Raw genomic sequence first — 18,093 nt, forward strand, 5'->3', positions numbered from 1 at the left:
AGATTTGATACCCAGCAACACGCTCTTCGGGCCATAAAGAATAATGATTATATGTACAAGGAATTGTAAACAACTGATCATGAGTACATATGAATATAACTATACTCTATCCAGAACAACAAAATAATACATGTATGTGTAGTATATAATGACATTATGCATATAATCTTAGCCTTATTGTTAAAGTCATTTGTACAAGAATTTTATTGTTGCTACTCAGTAAACAGTCAATGAAAATCACACATCTCATCATTGATGGAATTAAATGATGCAATTCTTTGGCTTGATCTTCATTTGCACAAATGGCAGAGAATGCCACACACCATTGAGGATTATTGCATTAATCCAACAATTGAATGTGTTAGGGGTCATCCATAATTTTCAGCATTTTCGCAAGCGTACAGAGCGTACGCTGGGGGGGAGGGGGTAAATTCAACACGTACGCTTTTTAATAATGTTGATATTAGTAGCGCTATATAAAAATAATTCTAAATAATTTAGCATGCGTATTCATTTTCAGTATCAAGATGGCGGAACGGGAGTTGCAGCGCGAGTCAGAGCAGTTTCTTCTGGAACTTGCTAGGCATCCAGATAGTGTACACAAGTCACCAACTAATCAATACCAGCATTTCGTGAACGCCGTTGTTGTGACGAACGATACGAAGATGAAGAGGGCAGATGCGGTGAAGGGCGCGCAAGTGGAGTGGAAGGAGCGAGCTTTTGACAGCGAAGAACACTATGTGGCAGCACTGAAAAAAGCTGCGCAACACTTGAAGCGGAACAGGACAAGGTGTATTGATTCGTTTTTCAAGGTACAATATATAAACAGGCTATAAAACCACAGCTAGCTGTGCATTAAGTATACAGGTAGCTATGACTAGGCCTTGTTGGGTAACAGCCAGGATCACTTTTAGTAAAAACTGCTTACACTGTAATGAAAGCATGTAGCTGTACAGTACTAAATGGCTAGATTGATAGGTTTAGCACTATTTCATACATGCGGGATTGTAGCTTGCCAGGTAGCCGGTTTAATCTATAGAAGTAGTGTTTACAAATAGGTGACTTGCACAATGTATTGAACAATAGTTACCTATAACTTGTTTTCTTTGCAGACAAGCACAGTGAATGAAGAAACTGCAGCAGTAGAAGATGTCAGTAGTGGTGCTGAAGCTCATGACAATGTACAAAGTGTTGTAACTCAGCAAGTTAGTACAGGTGTTGCAAGCTGTAGTACTGATGATAATTTGATGCATCATATTGAAGACAGCCAACGGATAGCCATTTCTGTGATGTGCACAAATTTGAATATATCAGCTTGTGATCTGTTGACAGAAGATGTGACAACTCACAATGAATTCATGAAGGTGCTAGCTGATGTTGCCATTTCTGTTAATGAATATTTCGAACTTTCAACAGTATGGAAAGGTCACCAGTCCTTCATTAAAAAGAACTCATCAGTATCTGTCAAGCACAACAATGTAGAAAAATCAATACAGAGTTTGAAGACAGGGCTGGTGGAATTAGCTGGGATGAGAGTGGTGGCTACAAACTTAACCTTGCAGCTTCAGTCATGCCAAGCTAAGCTGTCAAAAATGACGATGCTATTGCCTGTGTTCTTCGATGCAAAACATGCAATTGAAGATATCATACCTAATTTACAATCATGCATAAGAGCACAAAAGCAGAGGAAATTTAACAAGATGACAGGGGGGAAGCAGTTTGTGTTTCTGTCAAATAACAGCATTGGCCTGACTTGGGATGTAGCTATTGCTAACCTTGATGAATTAGAGTTTTCGAATAAGGGAGCCTTGTTTCCCTTGAATGCTGAGCAGTTGAAATTGTTTCCTGTCATCAAAGATAGATGCCATAAGGATGGGATAGCTTGCATTCCTGACTGGATTGTTTGCCAAGTTTATGATATTGATTATTCTGGAAAAGAGAGGGTCAGGGAAATTATATATCAGCTGATCGACCATTTTCCACTTGTTGGTGTTGAGAAGGGGCACTATGTGCTTATAGATTACTGTGAAATGATATTTCACCCTAGCATGGTTCATGAAATGATGTCTCTGGATAAACCTGATGAATCAGACACAGACTCTAATGATCAATCATACCCCATAGCAGAAAGAAATGAAGGAATCATGTTCTACAGACAACCAGGCCCAATACCACTGCAGACAAAGTTTCCGCAGTTGCTCACTGTAATGTTGGACTTCATCAAATTACATGGATTTGCAGCCCACATGAGAAGACGTTCTGCCACTTCAACTACGTGTGGTGTCGGTCTGAATGACATCCGTGAGCACGTATTAAAAAATGTAGAGGGCCTGACTAAAATCTCCCGATCAAAGATATACAATCTCCTAAAACCAGCAAAAGAAAGTTCAATTGAAGCTTCACGGCACAAGGACTGCTTGGATGTGCGAGTGGGTGTCAAGTGTTGTGACATTAGCAAAGCCAGTACAAATGCACATGAGTACTTTGCAATGGCATCTGTGATTCGTCAGATGTGTGCTGAGTTTCCTGATGAAGCTATCATTTTTTCTTGTGACAGCAAAGCCAAAATTCACATAGGAGGTCAAGCAGTTTCCAGATACCACCAAATCAGAACTTTCTTTCCCAATGATGACATGCCACATTATTGTGATCATGATTTTCCTGTGCCTGGATATTTGATTGAGCCAGATGGCTTCTTGTTGTTAAAGTCTAAAGGATTTGATAGGAAAACCACGACAGACAAAATAGGAAGAACAGTCATAGACACTCCCTCTACAGGGCCACTGTGGGTGTATAACAGGTGTGTGAAGAGTCGTTCCACGACAATTGTTGATCATCTTGGAGATCTGGCAGACTTATTGATGGCTAATCCAGAATTGAATAGGCCAGTGTTAGCATTGCTTTGTGATGGTGGTTGTGATTGGTCACCCAAGTCCAATCTTACACAGTTTTTTCTAGGCAGATTTTGGAAGGAGAACAATTATGATATGTTGTTCAGTGTCTGCCATGCTCCAGGTCTATCCAGATATAACCCCATTGAGCATCTGTGGGCACCTTGCTCCAGATGGTTGGCAGGTGTTTCTTTGTCTGCGTGTGCAGAGGGTGAAAGTGTTCCACCAGCCTATCAAACTATTTCACCAACAGAAAAGGAAGAGAAGGAAAAGCTTGTCTTTGAAAAGGCTCTGTCAGATCTTAACAGCTATTGGGATGGTAAGACACATGATGGATTTCATGTTACTTCAAAAGGTGTAACAGAGGCTTATTCCACTGAGTACAAAGATTTTGATCTGGTAAAAGAAATGCTAAAGAGTAGTAACAAATCTATTAAAGCTTGCAAACAGAAAGAAGAATTGTTGGATGAATGGAAATATTACATCAAGCACATGGACAGACGACGAGGTTTTGTTTGCTTTCGCAAAGGAGTATGTAATGATAGATCATGTGATTGCAGCAAAAATATGGTTCGTGCTATCAATTTGATGAAGTTGCCTTTAGGGGAAAAATGGTCTTTTCCTCCTATCACAAAGGATTCAAAAAATCCTGAACATTACATGACTTTTGACCAGCTCAAGTCTTCTTTGTCATTCAGCAATCCCGATGAACATCTCAAGGATGGGACCAATGAAAGCTGTATGCGATGCCGTTATGTTTTTACCAGTGAAGCAGACAAGGAGCACCACACACGTCTGATACACAGTGGAACTAGGTCACGAGAGGAATCAGAATCTACTTCACAGTCAAAGAAGTCCAAAGTTGAGATAAAATGTCCTGTTTGTGGTGAAATTTATCCCACCAGATACCAGCTTCAGAAACACCAGACTGAGAAGAATCACAAACTGGGAAGGGGAAGACCTAAAAAAAAATAAGTATAATAGACTGTCACACAAATTCACACATGTAAATAACTTCTTGTATGATTGATCTGTCTGCATTTCCTACAGTGTAAAAGCAGCAACAATAATTCTTTTTATAAAAACAATTTCATATGTGACATACATACAACAATTCATGATCGATATCAACATTTTTAATAGTACGCTTTTAGGTGGGGGGGAGGGGGTTATGGAAAAGAGTACTCTCTGTACTCTTGTGAAAATGCTGAAAACTATGGATGACCCCTTACTGTATAATACTCTCAATAGCAGCTTGACGTATTATATTGAAATACGTCAAGCGATTAGCCAATAGAATTAGTATTACACTTGTTTGTCAAGGTCCCATGACAAAAATCTATAATACTAATTTGATTGGCTAAAATAGTGTGGTGTGTTTATATTAGAAGTAAATGTCCGATTCGACAACTATTGTTACCATAGTGATAGATGTCCCCAAGGTATGACACAATACGGTTGCTTAGCAACGGTTGCTAGGTAACCGTTGCTAAGGTAAAAGTCATTTTGAGACCATAGCAACGGTTGCCAGGCAACGGTTGCTAAGTGTGATTGGTCTTTTGCAGTGGTTATTTTTGAATTTCTGTTGCCTAGTAACAGTTGCTATGGTTGTCGGATTAATTTGCAATAGGACGAATGGCTGTGGTATTCGGGATTAATAGTTCTCGCATTGTAAACAGAAAGGAAATATTGCTCGGCTTCGCCTCGCACTATTTTACTCCTTCCTGTTTACAATGCTCGCACTATTAATCCCGAATACCACAGCCATCCATCCTATTACATATACATATACTTTTGTACTGACTGTTTAAACTAATTGCAGAACAAGCTCTAAACCACCATCCTCCATAGTCATGGCGCATAGCACAGCTGTAATCCCATGAATCATTATCTCTGTCATAGGTTGAAAACTTGCACCATTCAGGGAATCTTTTTCAAATGGATCATCAGTAACTCCATCAAATCCTGATATAGTTAATGGATACTGTTCAGTGGCTGGTCCTACACTACAGTTACTGTATGACAGATAACCTTTTGGTCCATTGGTAAATGTATAATCGATATGTAGTTCCCACTGTCCTTGGTTTGTAAGACAGTGGATTGCACTCAATCCATACCAAAATTCGCCAGTCAGGCTACCAAATCCATTTTTATAGTCTTCCCATTTCCTCCTAAAGTTCTCACTTCCATCTTGCCTTTTCTGAATGAACAGCCATCCTCCTCCAGCAGTATAGGCATCACAGTATCCTTCAGCAACATGATCACAGTTACCACAGAAATTTGTAATGTTGCATACACGAGACTGTGCTGATGTTTATTAAATTTGAAGTCCTTTCCAACGTTACAACAACTTCCATCAAGAGATGTAACAATTGGACAACCACGAGCCACCATCATCACTAGCAGCATAATGTTGCAATCATCATGATAGCATCCATGGTGCTCTTGTTTAAACTCTTTGCTATGTGAAGACTTTAAAGCTTCCTGAATGTTACAAACCGAGTCTATACTTGGAATTCATCCAGACCTATGAATAATATAACGTTCTTGTATTACTATTATAGACTGTGCTTTTGAATAGTTTCACCATTGACTGTAAGTAGATACAATGTCGCAAATATTGCTATTCTTTGACTATAGTACTTCGTATCTTCGATGCAATATCTTAACTCAGTAACGGTGTTCTATACAAACAGAATGCATCAGTTATATAGGGATGTGTTTATTACACTGGCACAATTTAGCTACAATATGAAGACACAAAACCAGTTGAGCATGAATAGCACTAAATCTTAGCCTTATTATCAGACACATATTTAAATTTAATGTTACAGAATTTATTTTCACTTACAGTACGGTATGTAACAGTTGAAGTTTTGTACAGCACAGAGATATGAGTTGTAGGATAATGGGGTAAGTGGAAACATAATCATATTCATGTCAACCATAATGTGTGCAGCTTCAACAGAACTTAAAATGATTCATCAGTTTGACTCATCATGCACAAACTATAGCTGACATGTTTACTTTACCCAACATATTTAAAATTACAACACATAATACCTACAACATATACCACACATTTCTGATTTCACTTGTCAGGTCACCAACATGTATAACACATGACTAAGTAACAATATGCTATCATTATGAATCATCATTACTATAATCTAAAAATAGTAACATGACACATCATAAATGATGGCTTAATCTTCATTTACACAAATGACAGAGCATAATACATACCATTGAGGATTATTACAGAAATTTAAAATGAACTAAACTAACCATCTCTTTAAGAGGGTAGAAAGCAAGCATGCCTTATCCTGCTGTACAAGACAGTGAATGACTTATTACTTGTCTCAGACCGCTACTGCCAATATTGAATCAAATTACTACCCGAGTCTATAATGATCTGATCTGTAAGTGTTAGTTATCAACAGTTATCTAATGTGTCTTTCACTCAGAACAACTTCATGCCAACTTTATCGGTATTAAGTGCCTCTAAAATAATTACCGTTATACTAGCTTTTGCTTTGTTTCTCTTGTAACTACTTTGGAAACACTCCTTACTGTTTAGTAATAGACTCAAATGATAAGGTTAGGAGTTAAACAGTATTACAGAGGTGCTTTTTGGTCAGTCTCCATTGAACAGTTGCACACAGTACTACAGCCCAAAGAGTCCCTTCAAATGGCATCTCTAAATGTGCAATTAATTTCCTGGGGGCATGCCCCCGGACTGAGCTTTACCACTTTCACTTTTACTCTGATGATGCCCCTGCTATCCCATGAATCATTATCTCTGTCATAGGTTGAAATCTTTTTCAAATGGATCATCAGCAACTCCATCAAATCCTGATATGGTTATGGATACTGTTCAGTGGCTGGTCCCAGTTACTGTGTGATAGATAACCTTTTGTTCCATTAATAAACTTCAGTATTATCAATATATAGTTCCCATTGTCCATGGATCGCACTCCACTCAATCCATATCAATATTCTCCAGTCAGGCTACCATATCCATTCTCATATAGTCTTTCCATTTCCTCCTAATTTAAAAGTTCTTATTTCCATCTTGCCTCATCTGAATGACCAGCCAGCAGTGTAGGCATCACAGTATCCTTCAGCAACATGACCACAGTTACCACAGAAATTTGTAATGTTGTATACATGAGATCGGGTTGGTGATGTAGTAAATTTGAAGTTGTTTTCAGCTTTACAGCAACTTCGATCAAGAGATGTAACAATTATACACTCATGAGCCACCAACGTCACTAGCATCATAAGTGTTATAATTATCATTTATGGTAAAGTCTTTGAAGCTTCCAGAATAAAACACTTGAACAGGAGCAAGGTTGAATATATTTGGCATTAGTTTAACTGTTTACCATCATAGGTAGAGTAGGTGTCACCAAAGTATACCGTTGTGCTTCATAAATATATTCCATGCAATATCTAGACTCAGTAAAAACAGCCTATGCATCATAATTGCTGGGTTCATAGTTTTGTTATTGAGCATTTTGCAAAATTGTATAAATCAAGACACACGGTAGTGTGTCGTGCGGCCCAAGAAGCCGGCGCGCCACACCGTGAGTATATTGACAGGAAGAACGAAAACGTCATTTTCACACCTTTGTATCTCGGTGATCACTTATCTGATTGGAACCAAATTTGCTACACAGTTGCCCGCCAGCCACGGGAGTCTACGTTCCAAATTTGAAGGAAATCGCTCCAGCCATTTCCGAGATACGAGCTGCCAAGGTTTCGATTTTTTTCTTCGTTTTTTTTTCTTCTTCTTCGTCTTTTCGCACACTTGCAAAAATTGCTGTAACAAGCAAACGCGTACTCCGATCGCCTTGAAAGTTGGCACAAAGAAAGGGAGTCCAAAGGCGAATCCTAGCATCAAGTTTGGTACAAATCCGATGAATGGTTCAGGAGTTATGACCGATTATTCGCGTAAAACAAGATCGATTTGTTGTCACGCCTACAGGGTAAACCGCTTCATGGAATGAGTTGAAAATTGCTATGTAGATGGAGTAACCATCGTAGGAGTGCCTTTTGGTAGTTTGAAAAGAATCGAGATAAAGACCACGGAGATATGACACAAAACCCAACCTGTGTCACAATTACGCGATCGATTTTTATGAATAAAAAAGTATTAGTTTTTACGCCTACTAGGCAAACCACTTAGAGCAATGCGCTGAAAATCGGTGTATAGCTGGAATAATCTTCATTGAAAGTCCTTGCAGTAGTACAGAAGAATCGGATTACAAACCACTGAGTTATGATTCGAAAGCCAACTCCGTGTAGCAAATGCGAGATCGAGATACTCTAATAGAACAGTCACCCTAATAGAGCATTCGGCTAATTTATTTATTCCATTATAGAATTTTATTACATCACAAGTTATTCTGTAGGGAGTTCAGCTGCAAACAGTTAATCTTATAGACAGTTCAGCAAGAAGACAGTCACCATGTGGAGAGTTAAGCAAATATATCACTATAGAGATTCAGAACATTACAAGTCACACTGAAGAAAGTTCAGCTATAAACAAGTCATGCACTGTGTAGAGAATTCAGCTACAATTAAGTCACTCTCTAGAGAATTCAGTTACACAGAATTCAGCTACACACAAGTCACTTTGGAGAGAGTTCAGCTACAAACAAATTACCCCCTTTAGAGTGATCAGCTACAAACAAAACACTTTGCAGGGTGTTCAGCTGCAACAAATCAACCTTTAGAGCGATCAGCAATGAACAAATCAACACAAATCTACCTGTAGAGAGATAAGCTAGAAACAAATCACCCTGTAGAGAGTTCAGCTACAAAAAATCACACTGTAGAGACATCAGTTAGAAACTAGACACAATGTAAGGAGTTCAGCTACAAGCAATCACCCTGTAGAGAGTTCAGCTAAAACAAATCTACCTGCAGAGAGATCAGTTACAGACAAATCACCTTATAGAGAGTTCAGCTACAAACAGATTACATGTAGAGAGATCGGCTACAAAGAAATCAACCTGCAGAGAGATCAGCTACACACAAATCAACTTGTAGAGAGATCAGCTACAAACAAATCACCCTGTAGGGAGATCAGCTAGAAACTACACACAATGTAAGGAGTTCAGCTGCAAACAAATCACCCTGTAGAGAGTTCGGCTAAAACAAATCAACCTGCAGAGAGATCAGCTACAAACAAATCACCTTATAGATAGTTCAGCTACAAACAAATTACCTTGTAGAGAGATCGGCTACAAACAAATCAACCTGCAGAGAGATCAGCTACACACAAATCAACTTGTAAAGAGATCAGCTACAAACAAATCACCCTGTAGGGAGATCAGCTAGAAACTACACACAATGTAAGGAGTTCAGCTGCAAACAAATCACCCTGTAGAGAGTTCGGCTAAAACAAATCAACCTGCAGAGAGATCAGCTACACACAATTCAACTTGTAGAGAGATCAGCTACAAACAAATCACCCTGTAGAGAGATCAGCTAGAAACTAGACACAATGTAAGGAGTTCAGCTACAAGCAAATCACCCTGTAGAGAGTTCAGCTACAAACAAACCAACCTGTAGAGCGATCAGCTAGAAACAAATTACCCTGAAGAGAGGTCAGCTACAAAAAATCACCTTGTAGAGAAATCAACTACAAACAAAACACTTTGCAGAGAGTTCAGCAACAAACAAATCAACCTGTAGAGAGATAAGCTAGAAACAAATCACCCTGTAGAGAGTTCAGCTAAAACAAAACAATCTGCAGAGAGATCAGCTACGTACAAATCACCTTATAGATAGTTCAGCTACAAACAAATTACCTTGTAGAGAGATCGGCTACAAACAAATCACCCTGCAGAGAGAACAGCTACAAACTAGACACAAAGTAAGGAGTTCAGCTACAAGCAAATTACCCTGTAGAGAGTTCATCTACAAACAAATCAACCTGTAGAGCAATCAGCTAGAAACAAATCAGCCTGAAGAGAGGTCAGCTACAAAAAAATTACCCTGTAGAGAGATCAGCTAGAAACAAATCACCCTGAAGAGAGGTCAGCTACAAAAAAATCACCCTGTAGACAGATCGGCTACAAACAAATCAACCTGCAGAGAGATCAGCTACACACAAATCAACTTGCAATGCAGAGAGTTCAGCTACAAACAAATTACCCTGTAGAGAGATCGGCTACAAACAAATCAGCCTGTAGAGAGTTCAGCTAAAACAAATCAACCTGCAGAGAGATCAACTACAAACAAATCACCTTATAGAGAGTTCAGCTACAAACAAATTACCCTATAGAGAGATCGGCTACAAACAAATCAACCTGCAGAGAGATCAGCTGCAAACAAATCAACTTGTAGAAAGATCAGCTACAAACAAATCACCCTGTAGAGAGATCAGCTAGAAACTACACACAATGTAAGGAGTTCAGCTACAAATAAATCACCCTGTAGAGAGTTCAGCTAAAACAAATCAACCTGCAGAGAGATCAGCTACAAACAAATCACCTTTTAGACAGTTCAGCTACAAACAAATTACCTTGTAGAGAGATCGGCTACAAACAAATCAACCTGCAGAGAGATCAGCTACACACTTGTAGAGAGATCAGCTACAAACAAATCACCCTGTAGAGAGATCAGCTAGAAACTAGACACAATGTAAGGAGTTCAGCTACAAGCAAATCACTGTGTAGAGAGTTCAGCTACAAACAAACCAACCTGTAGAGCGATCAGCTAGAAACAAATCACCCTGAAGAGAGGTCAGCTACAAAAAATCACCCTGTAGAGATATCAGCTAGAAACAAATCACCCTGAAGAGAGGTCAGCTACAAAAAATCACCTTGTAGAGAGATCAACTAGAAACAAAACATTTTGCAGAGAGTTCAGCTACAAACAAATGAACCTTTAGAGCGATCAGCAACAACAAATCAACCTGTAGAGAGATCATCTAGAAACAAATCAACCTGCAGAGTTATCAGCTACAAACCAATCAGCTTGTAGAGAGATCAGTTACACACAAATCAACCTGTAGAGAGATAGGCTAGAAACAAATCACCCTGCAGGGAGTTCAGTTACAAGCAAAACACCCTGTAGACAGTTCAGCAACAAAGAAACCACCATGTAGAGAGTTCAGCTGCAAACAAATCACCTTATAGAGAATTCAGCTACAAACAAATCACCCTGTAGAGAGATCAGCTAGAAACTAGACACAATGTAAGGAGTTCAGCTACAAGCAAATCACCCTTTAGTGAGTTCAGCTACAAACAAATCAACCTGCAGTGAGATCACCTACAAAAAAGCACCTTGTACAGAGTTCAGCTACAAACAAATTACCCTGTAGAGAGATCGGCTACAAACAAATCAACCTGTAGAAAGATCAGCTACACACAAATCAACTTGTAGAGAGATCAGCTACAAACAAATCACCCTGTAGAGAGATCAGCTAGAAACTAGACACATTGTAAGGAGTTCAGCTACAAGTAAATCACCCTGTAGAGAGTTCAGCTAAAACAAATCAACCTGCAGAGAGATCAGCTACAAATAAATTACTTTATAGACAGTTCAGCTACAAACAAATTACCTTGTAGAGAGATCGGCTGCAAATTAATCAACCTGCAGAGAGATCAGCTACACACAAATCAACTTGTAGAGAGATCAGCTACAAACAAATCACCCTGTAGAGAGATCAGCTAGAAACTAGATACAATGCAAGGAGTTCAGCTACCAGCAAAATCACCCTTTAGTGAGTTCAGCTTCAAACAAATCAACCTGCAGTGAGATCACCCACAAAAACGCACTTGTACAGAGTTCAGTTACAAACAAATTACCCTGTAGAGAGATCAGGTAGAAGAATTCACCTTGTAGAGAGTTCATCAACTAGGGACCCGCCGATTATGCTCATAATTTTACCTATTTGCTATGCTGCACTGCTCAAAAATTTACCTATTATGCTTAAATTTATGCTCAATACTTACCCATTATGCTCAAATTACGCCCAATTATTTATGCCTCAGTTCTCATGCTCTGCTAATAATTTCCAATTTATGGATAAATAATAAGTGGCTGAAGCACAAACTTACTTGTCAAAATGCATATCACAGAAAAGACCGATATACTCTAATAGAACAGTCAGCCATGTGATTGTTCTATTAGAGTTACTGACTGTTCTATTAGAGTATATCGATCTTTCTGTGATAGCTATTTTGATAAGCAAGAATTCATACTATTACACAAATATTCTACCTATTATGCTAGCATTATGCTCAATGCTTTCAGACACCTATTATGCTCATAATTATGCCAGCATAATCGGCGGGTCCCTATCAGCAACAAAGAAACCATCATATAGAGAGTTCAGCTACAAAGAAATTACCCGTAGAGAGTTCAGCTAGAAGAAGTCACCTTGTAAAGAGTTCAGCTACAAAGAAACCATCATGTACAGAGTTCAGCTACAAAGAAACCACCTGTACAGAATTCAACTACAAACAAATCACCCTGTATAGAGATCAGCTAGAAGAAGTTACCTTGTAGATAGTTCAGCTACAACAATTCACCCTGTAGAAAGATCAGCTAGAAGAAGTCACCTTGTAGAGTGTTCACTTACAAAGAAACCATCATATAGAGAGTTCAGCTGCAAACAAAAATCACTCTATAGAGAATTCAGCTACAATGAAACCGCCATGTAGAGAGTTCAGCCTCATACAAACCACCTTGTACAGAATTCAACTACAACAAATCACCCTGTAGAGAAGAAGTTACCTTGTAGAGAGTTCAGCTACAAAGAAACCATCATGTAGGGAGTTCAGCTACAAAGAAACCACCATGTAGAGAGTTTAGCTGCAAACAAATCACCTGTAGAGAGTTCAGCTAGAAACAAATCACCCTGTAGAGAGATCAGCTGGACGAAGTCACCTTGTAGAGAGTTCAGCTACAAAGAAACCATCATGTAGACAGTTCAGCTGCAAACAAATCACCCTGCAGAGAGTTCAGCTACAAAAAAATCACCCTGTAGAGAGTTCAGCTAGACGAAGTCACCTTATAGCGAGTTCAGCTACAAAGAAACCATCATGTAGAGAGTTCGGCTACAAAGACACCATCATGTAGAGAGTTTAGCTGCAAACAAATCACCTGTAGAGAGTTCAGCTAGAAACAAAATACCCTGTAGAGAGACCAGCTAGAAGAGGTTACCTTGTAGAGAGTTCAGCTACAAAGAAACCATCCTGTATATAGTTCAGCTACATTTCAAGTCACCCAGTACAGAGATCAGCTGCAAAAAAATATCCTGTGGGGCATAATGGGCATGTAATAAATATATGTATATAATTTGTATAATTACTAATAAAATCAAAAAAATAATTGAAGTACTAAAATTCTTCTTTAAGTTCTTTTCTTCTTCCTGTAGTAAAGAAAAAAACACATGGGTTAAAAAAGCCCCAAAGCCAGCCATAGGCCGGCTTTGCAGTATACAAATACAAAAAGAAGTGATATCTAATCAAAAACAGCCATGCTGTAAAAAAAGGTGCGGCCCCCAAAAAGGCCATGGTGAAAAAAGATGTGAAATCCAAGGTGGCGGCCAAGAAATGGCTGTGATGGTAGGTTAATGGTTACATTTTAATAACGACAATTCAGGTGAATTTTGTGCCGCTTGGTCTTGGCACCAAATTCACCTGGATTGTTGTTATTAAAATGTAACCATTAACCTACCATCACAGCCATTTCTTGGCCGCCACTTTGGATTTCACATCTTTTTTCACCATGGCCTTTTTGGGGGCCGTACCTTTTTTTACAGCTTGGCTGTTTTTGATTAGATATCACTTACAGTAAGGTACTATTGTTCTTTGAATTCATAGCTTTGGAACATGTACAGCGTTAAGAGTTGTAACATAATGAGAAATAGTAAACATGAAACTCACAATATCCTGATTCTGCTGTGGATTCAAAGTACTGTACATACAGTATTGACAAATCCATTATATGACTCATCACACATCACTGCTGACATGTTTACATTACTCCACATGTTGCAACTCTCGTATACCACAAATTGCTGATTCACAAGTTACATTACCAACTTTTATAACACATGACTAAGTAATTACACTGACTCATCATTATGACAACATCAACAAATCTATCAATAGTAACATGACGCATCAGTTATCATATAATGGTAATGCTTACATTACTGTTTCTACATCTGGTTGTGGGGAAGTCATTATTATTATGTCTAGTGAACAACTGTGCATTAAACGCCATAATCTCAATTGTCATTATTGACAAGTGAACTGTGCAAAGGAAGATCAATAGTGATCTTAAGGAGCCTGCTGAACAGACCACAAAGCCAAGGGTTGCATTGAAAGGAAACCAATGCATAGCTATTGAACCAGACAACAACGTGGTGGATGCAGATATAATTGTGTGGTTGAAGAGGTGCTGTGTTCAACTTTTTGAAGCAAATAGAATGACTTTTACTTATATTTGCCCATCAGCTAAATGATAAACATGCTACTTTAGCTTAGAAACTCTTACAAAATCAATTTACAAACATTGATTGTCTTACATCAGCACTTAAATAAAGCAAGGGTAATATTAACTTGGTTTCTAGTAAGCAGCAGTTTGATAAATTATCTGTGGAGGCAGAAAATAACTATTTGACACTGCAAACACAGCAGTAATTTGTTATTTACTTTTTAGCCTCATATTTTCAACTTGCTTAGCACCTTCATTCTCGATTGTCAATGAAATGTCATGAATGTATTGAATCCCTGTTTGATCCCAGTTTATAACTAAACTATAAAGTATTTTCACAACATTTTGAAAATTGTGGCTTGAGCTCATCAAATGCTTCAGGTGTTACTCTATTATTGCCAAAACCCATTCTATGTAGCACGAATTTCATTAGTAATAGTGATATAATCTCCATTGGTGGTTAGCAAGTTGCTGTCATGTTTGGTAGCACAGCCTTTTGCGCAAGCCAAAACTAGAACTGTATTCACCACACTGCCTTTATCTCAAAGGCTTTAAAAATACTGTTTAATGTAGCTGTCCAGTGGCAACAATGGCCTGCCTCCTTTCATTGGGAAAATACCACTGGTTCCTTTTCTTCCCACTTTTGCTTAGCTACTACTTTAGCTTAGTCGTGTCTTGATAAAAACATAGGAACGTAATTAGAGAAATAGAATAATTCACCAATTACATCTATTATTGATATAATTATTTTTTATACAGTACAATATATCATTACAAATAATCATAGTGTGTAATTTATACATTGTTGAGGCTATAGCTAGCTGTATAGTGCCTGGTTTTTAGAAGTAGCACTTCAACTTTTTTCACCACCTCTAGCTATTTCCTTTATTCACTACTTTTTCTTTGATCATTAAAATTCAAATATTTTATTCTACTAGTAAGGTTTTTATGTTGCCTTTGAAGTTAGGTGGTTTCGTGATACACACTTCAATGCTTAAGAATGTATTCGTTCATTATGATCACAAGTGTGGTAATGACATAAGTGTGTAGATCTAGAAAAAAATTGTAAAGATATCACATCACACAAGTCTCACTCAGCAATCATGCATAATGAATGCTCTTTCACAGATTTGCATTAAGATTTTTTTGTTATTGCTGCAGCCCCATAAATGCTCTAACCGGAAACCTTGTTTCCTTATCTTTTCAAGGAGGAAACAATTATGCTCATTAGGCTATTATATGCTGATCACAACACTTCTACATCAAGCTAGCTACAGCTAAATCTTGTAGTTCATACTGTATAAAGAAATAAATCATAAATATAAACTGGCAACCTTCCTACAGGTCCCTAAAAGGATGTCAGTTTAATAAGCAACCCTTAAGGTCAGTATAAATCATGCTAGCATTATTTAACCATACATTGGAAATTCAGAACCTCAGGCTGTGTTGCTCAATGTGTTCTTACACAGAGCGCTAGTTCTGTTAATATCAAGTCACCATCTGGCTAGGAAGATTAATATAGATTCGATGTCAAGATTCTTGTTCTCAGATACACAGACACTTTTAACATAGATTTAAAAAAAAACAAACAATATAACACTGTAGAAATGTTCTGTACATATAATGAGAGAGGATTATGCATAGTGGTGTTTTTTGAAGTTGCACACATCATGTTAGCACACTTCAAGCATAGCTAATAAATCAGCAACTTAACAGTGCAGTTTTTGCACATTTATAATGTGGTTTAATTATTAATGTTCTCCAACATATAAACCTGTGGAAAAAACAGTCACATTTAAATTGGTGAATTAAAAAAAATCTTTATCACGCACACAACCATAAGCATGACAAGCCTGTTGATGCAACATGCACTAGCTGTAAATTGTGCTAAAACAACATTTTATAAATTTGCACAACAAAAACTGTACATTTCTATTCACCTACTGAGTAAGCACTTACAAACCAGACTCGATTACCCAAACAGGTAGTATAAAAAGAGTGATCAGGTATGACTTGAACATCAGTTGTTATGAAGGATCAAGAAAGATTTTCTTGGTAATTGGAATACTCCAACTTTTGATGCTGATGATGATGATTGTAGCAGTTCTACTACAATTAGGAATGGTGGCTGTTTATAGCTGTCCTATTATAGCATCTGTTAATGGAAGTTGTTGTGAAGTTAAGGGTGACATCTTTATGTTCTCACTGTCACCTTCGCAATCTCGTATATATGTCATTACAAATTTTTGTGGAGAGTGTAAACAGATAGCCGAAGGATACTGTGATGCAGAAACAGTTGGAGGAGGATGGCTGGTTATCCAGAGAAGAAAACAAGGAATTGTTGATTTTAGCAGGAATTGGATGGAATATGAAGATGGATTTGGTAGTCTGAGTGGAGAATTTTGGTTTGGTTTACGTGCTATCCATTGCCTCACTAACCAAGGCCAGTGGGAGCTACGTATTGACTATACATTTACTAATGGAACAAAAGGTTATCTATCGTACAGTAACTTTAGAGTAGGACCAGCCACTGAACAGTATCCATTAAATATATCCGGATTTGATGGCGTTACTAATGATCCATTTTATATCATTGAAAAACATTATGCCTGGTCACTGAATGGCATGAAATTCACAACAAGAGACAGAGACAATGATCAGTCAAGCAAGAATTGTGCTGCACAAAATAGTGATGGTAACTCTGGAGGATGGTGGTACAATACCTGCTCCGGCATACGTCTCAACCATCCATACAACAACAAATATACAATATACCTCAATGGCCAGTGGTATCCTCTACCATTCATAGAAATCAAAATCAGACCAAAAGACTGCATCATTTAATTTCATCAGTGATGATATGTGTTATTTGACTGATTATATATTAATTAGATATAATTATCATGAATCTTATTCAATTGGGCACCTTTTTGATAACATAATTATTATGTTGTAACTATAGGCTTTACAGTATGTAGATAGTTAAATGTATCATTTAAAAAACAAAAAACAGCTATATGATATATCCTCATATCTTCTGCATCACAAAACTCTATGGGTTGATTACAAAATTCTTGTGTAAGCTATGTTAAAGAAAATGGTACTTCTTTGATGTGAATAAAATCCAGTCTAGGTAAGAGCAAGTGCAGATTGCAATACTCCAACAGAACAATCACTTTAAAGTAAAATTTTATATAGCACTTAGGAATGGTCAATTAACAAAGATTATTGCTGAGGAAAATATGAAGTATAATAGGTGAAAAATAAGCAAATTGTTGGAAAGAAAAAAGAGCCTCTGTGACCTGTACAGCAGTTGGTGCCTCGGCAACTGCATGGACAATGCAAACTAGACCAGGCACAACAAATACACAAAACTGCAGATCTCAACAAAGGAAAGTTTAATTTACATCTCACCCATTCCTTCACCTCTCCAAAAGAAAAACCAACTCAAGAGGTTGATCAATCTCTTATAAAACTGAGTGGCAGCATCACCCATTCCAACAGTGGTGGTGAAAAATAAAGGAGTAAATGAGTCATTCTCTACTTGCCACAGTGTTCAAATTTTACAGTGTGTGCTTGTGGGGAGTACATTTCCTTTAATAAAATTAGTCTTTTAACAAAAAAATTAATTAATAAAATTAATTAATAAATAGCTAAGCTATGCCACCATGAAATTCAATCACTTTACACTCCCAACTTGAGCCCATTTCTATGTGTTATCTTAATGAGTGATAGG

The 18,093-nt window shown here is 37.7% G+C and overlaps 4 protein-coding genes across 4 annotated transcripts in view; 2 read left to right on the forward strand and 2 right to left on the reverse strand.

The window, feature by feature from the left end:
* The window catches only part of LOC136246481 (uncharacterized), a 126,444-nt gene that overhangs the window by 38,121 nt on the left and 70,230 nt on the right, over positions 1–18,093 (reverse strand). The window lies entirely within an intron of this gene.
* On the forward strand, positions 510–4,054 carry LOC136246479 (uncharacterized). Its single transcript, XM_066037957.1, has 2 exons — positions 510–812; positions 1,113–4,054. The coding sequence occupies exons 1-2, from the start codon at positions 528–530 to the stop codon at positions 3,864–3,866; spliced, it is 3,039 nt and encodes a 1,012-aa protein (XP_065894029.1). The 5' UTR covers positions 510–527; the 3' UTR covers positions 3,867–4,054.
* On the reverse strand, positions 4,699–5,285 carry LOC136246368 (fibrinogen C domain-containing protein 1-like). The gene is made up of 2 exons (XM_066037760.1): positions 5,243–5,285; positions 4,699–5,138 (listed from the first exon to the last, which is right to left on the reverse strand). The coding sequence occupies exons 1-2, from the start codon at positions 5,283–5,285 to the stop codon at positions 4,699–4,701; spliced, it is 483 nt and encodes a 160-aa protein (XP_065893832.1).
* Positions 16,479–17,201, forward strand: LOC136246369 (fibrinogen C domain-containing protein 1-like). The gene has a single exon (XM_066037761.1). It carries the CDS (start codon positions 16,479–16,481, stop codon positions 17,199–17,201), a length of 723 nt encoding a protein of 240 aa, XP_065893833.1.

The sequence above is a fragment of the Dysidea avara genome, chromosome 2 (assembly GCF_963678975.1).
Source record: "Dysidea avara chromosome 2, odDysAvar1.4, whole genome shotgun sequence".
Lineage (NCBI taxonomy): Eukaryota > Metazoa > Porifera > Demospongiae > Dictyoceratida > Dysideidae > Dysidea > Dysidea avara.

What these genes read in the sequence shown, in the direction of transcription:
- LOC136246479 (XM_066037957.1), top strand. Translation starts at nt 528, where the DNA reads ATGGCGGAACGGGAGTTGCAGCGCGAGTCAGAGCAGTTTCTTCTGGAA. An exon ending in GTATTGATTCGTTTTTCAAG is followed by an intron (nt 813 to 1,112) that starts GTACAATATATA and finishes TTTTCTTTGCAG; the next exon opens with ACAAGCACAGTGAATGAAGA.
- LOC136246368 (XM_066037760.1), bottom strand. Translation starts at nt 5,285, where the DNA reads ATGGTGGCTCGTGGTTGTCCAATTGTTACATCTCTTGATGGAA. An exon ending in TGTTACATCTCTTGATGGAA is followed by an intron (nt 5,139 to 5,242) that starts GTTGTTGTAACG and finishes ATGTTGCTGAAG; the next exon opens with GATACTGTGATGCCTATACT.
- LOC136246369 (XM_066037761.1), top strand. Translation starts at nt 16,479, where the DNA reads ATGGTGGCTGTTTATAGCTGTCCTATTATAGCATCTGTTAATGGAAGT.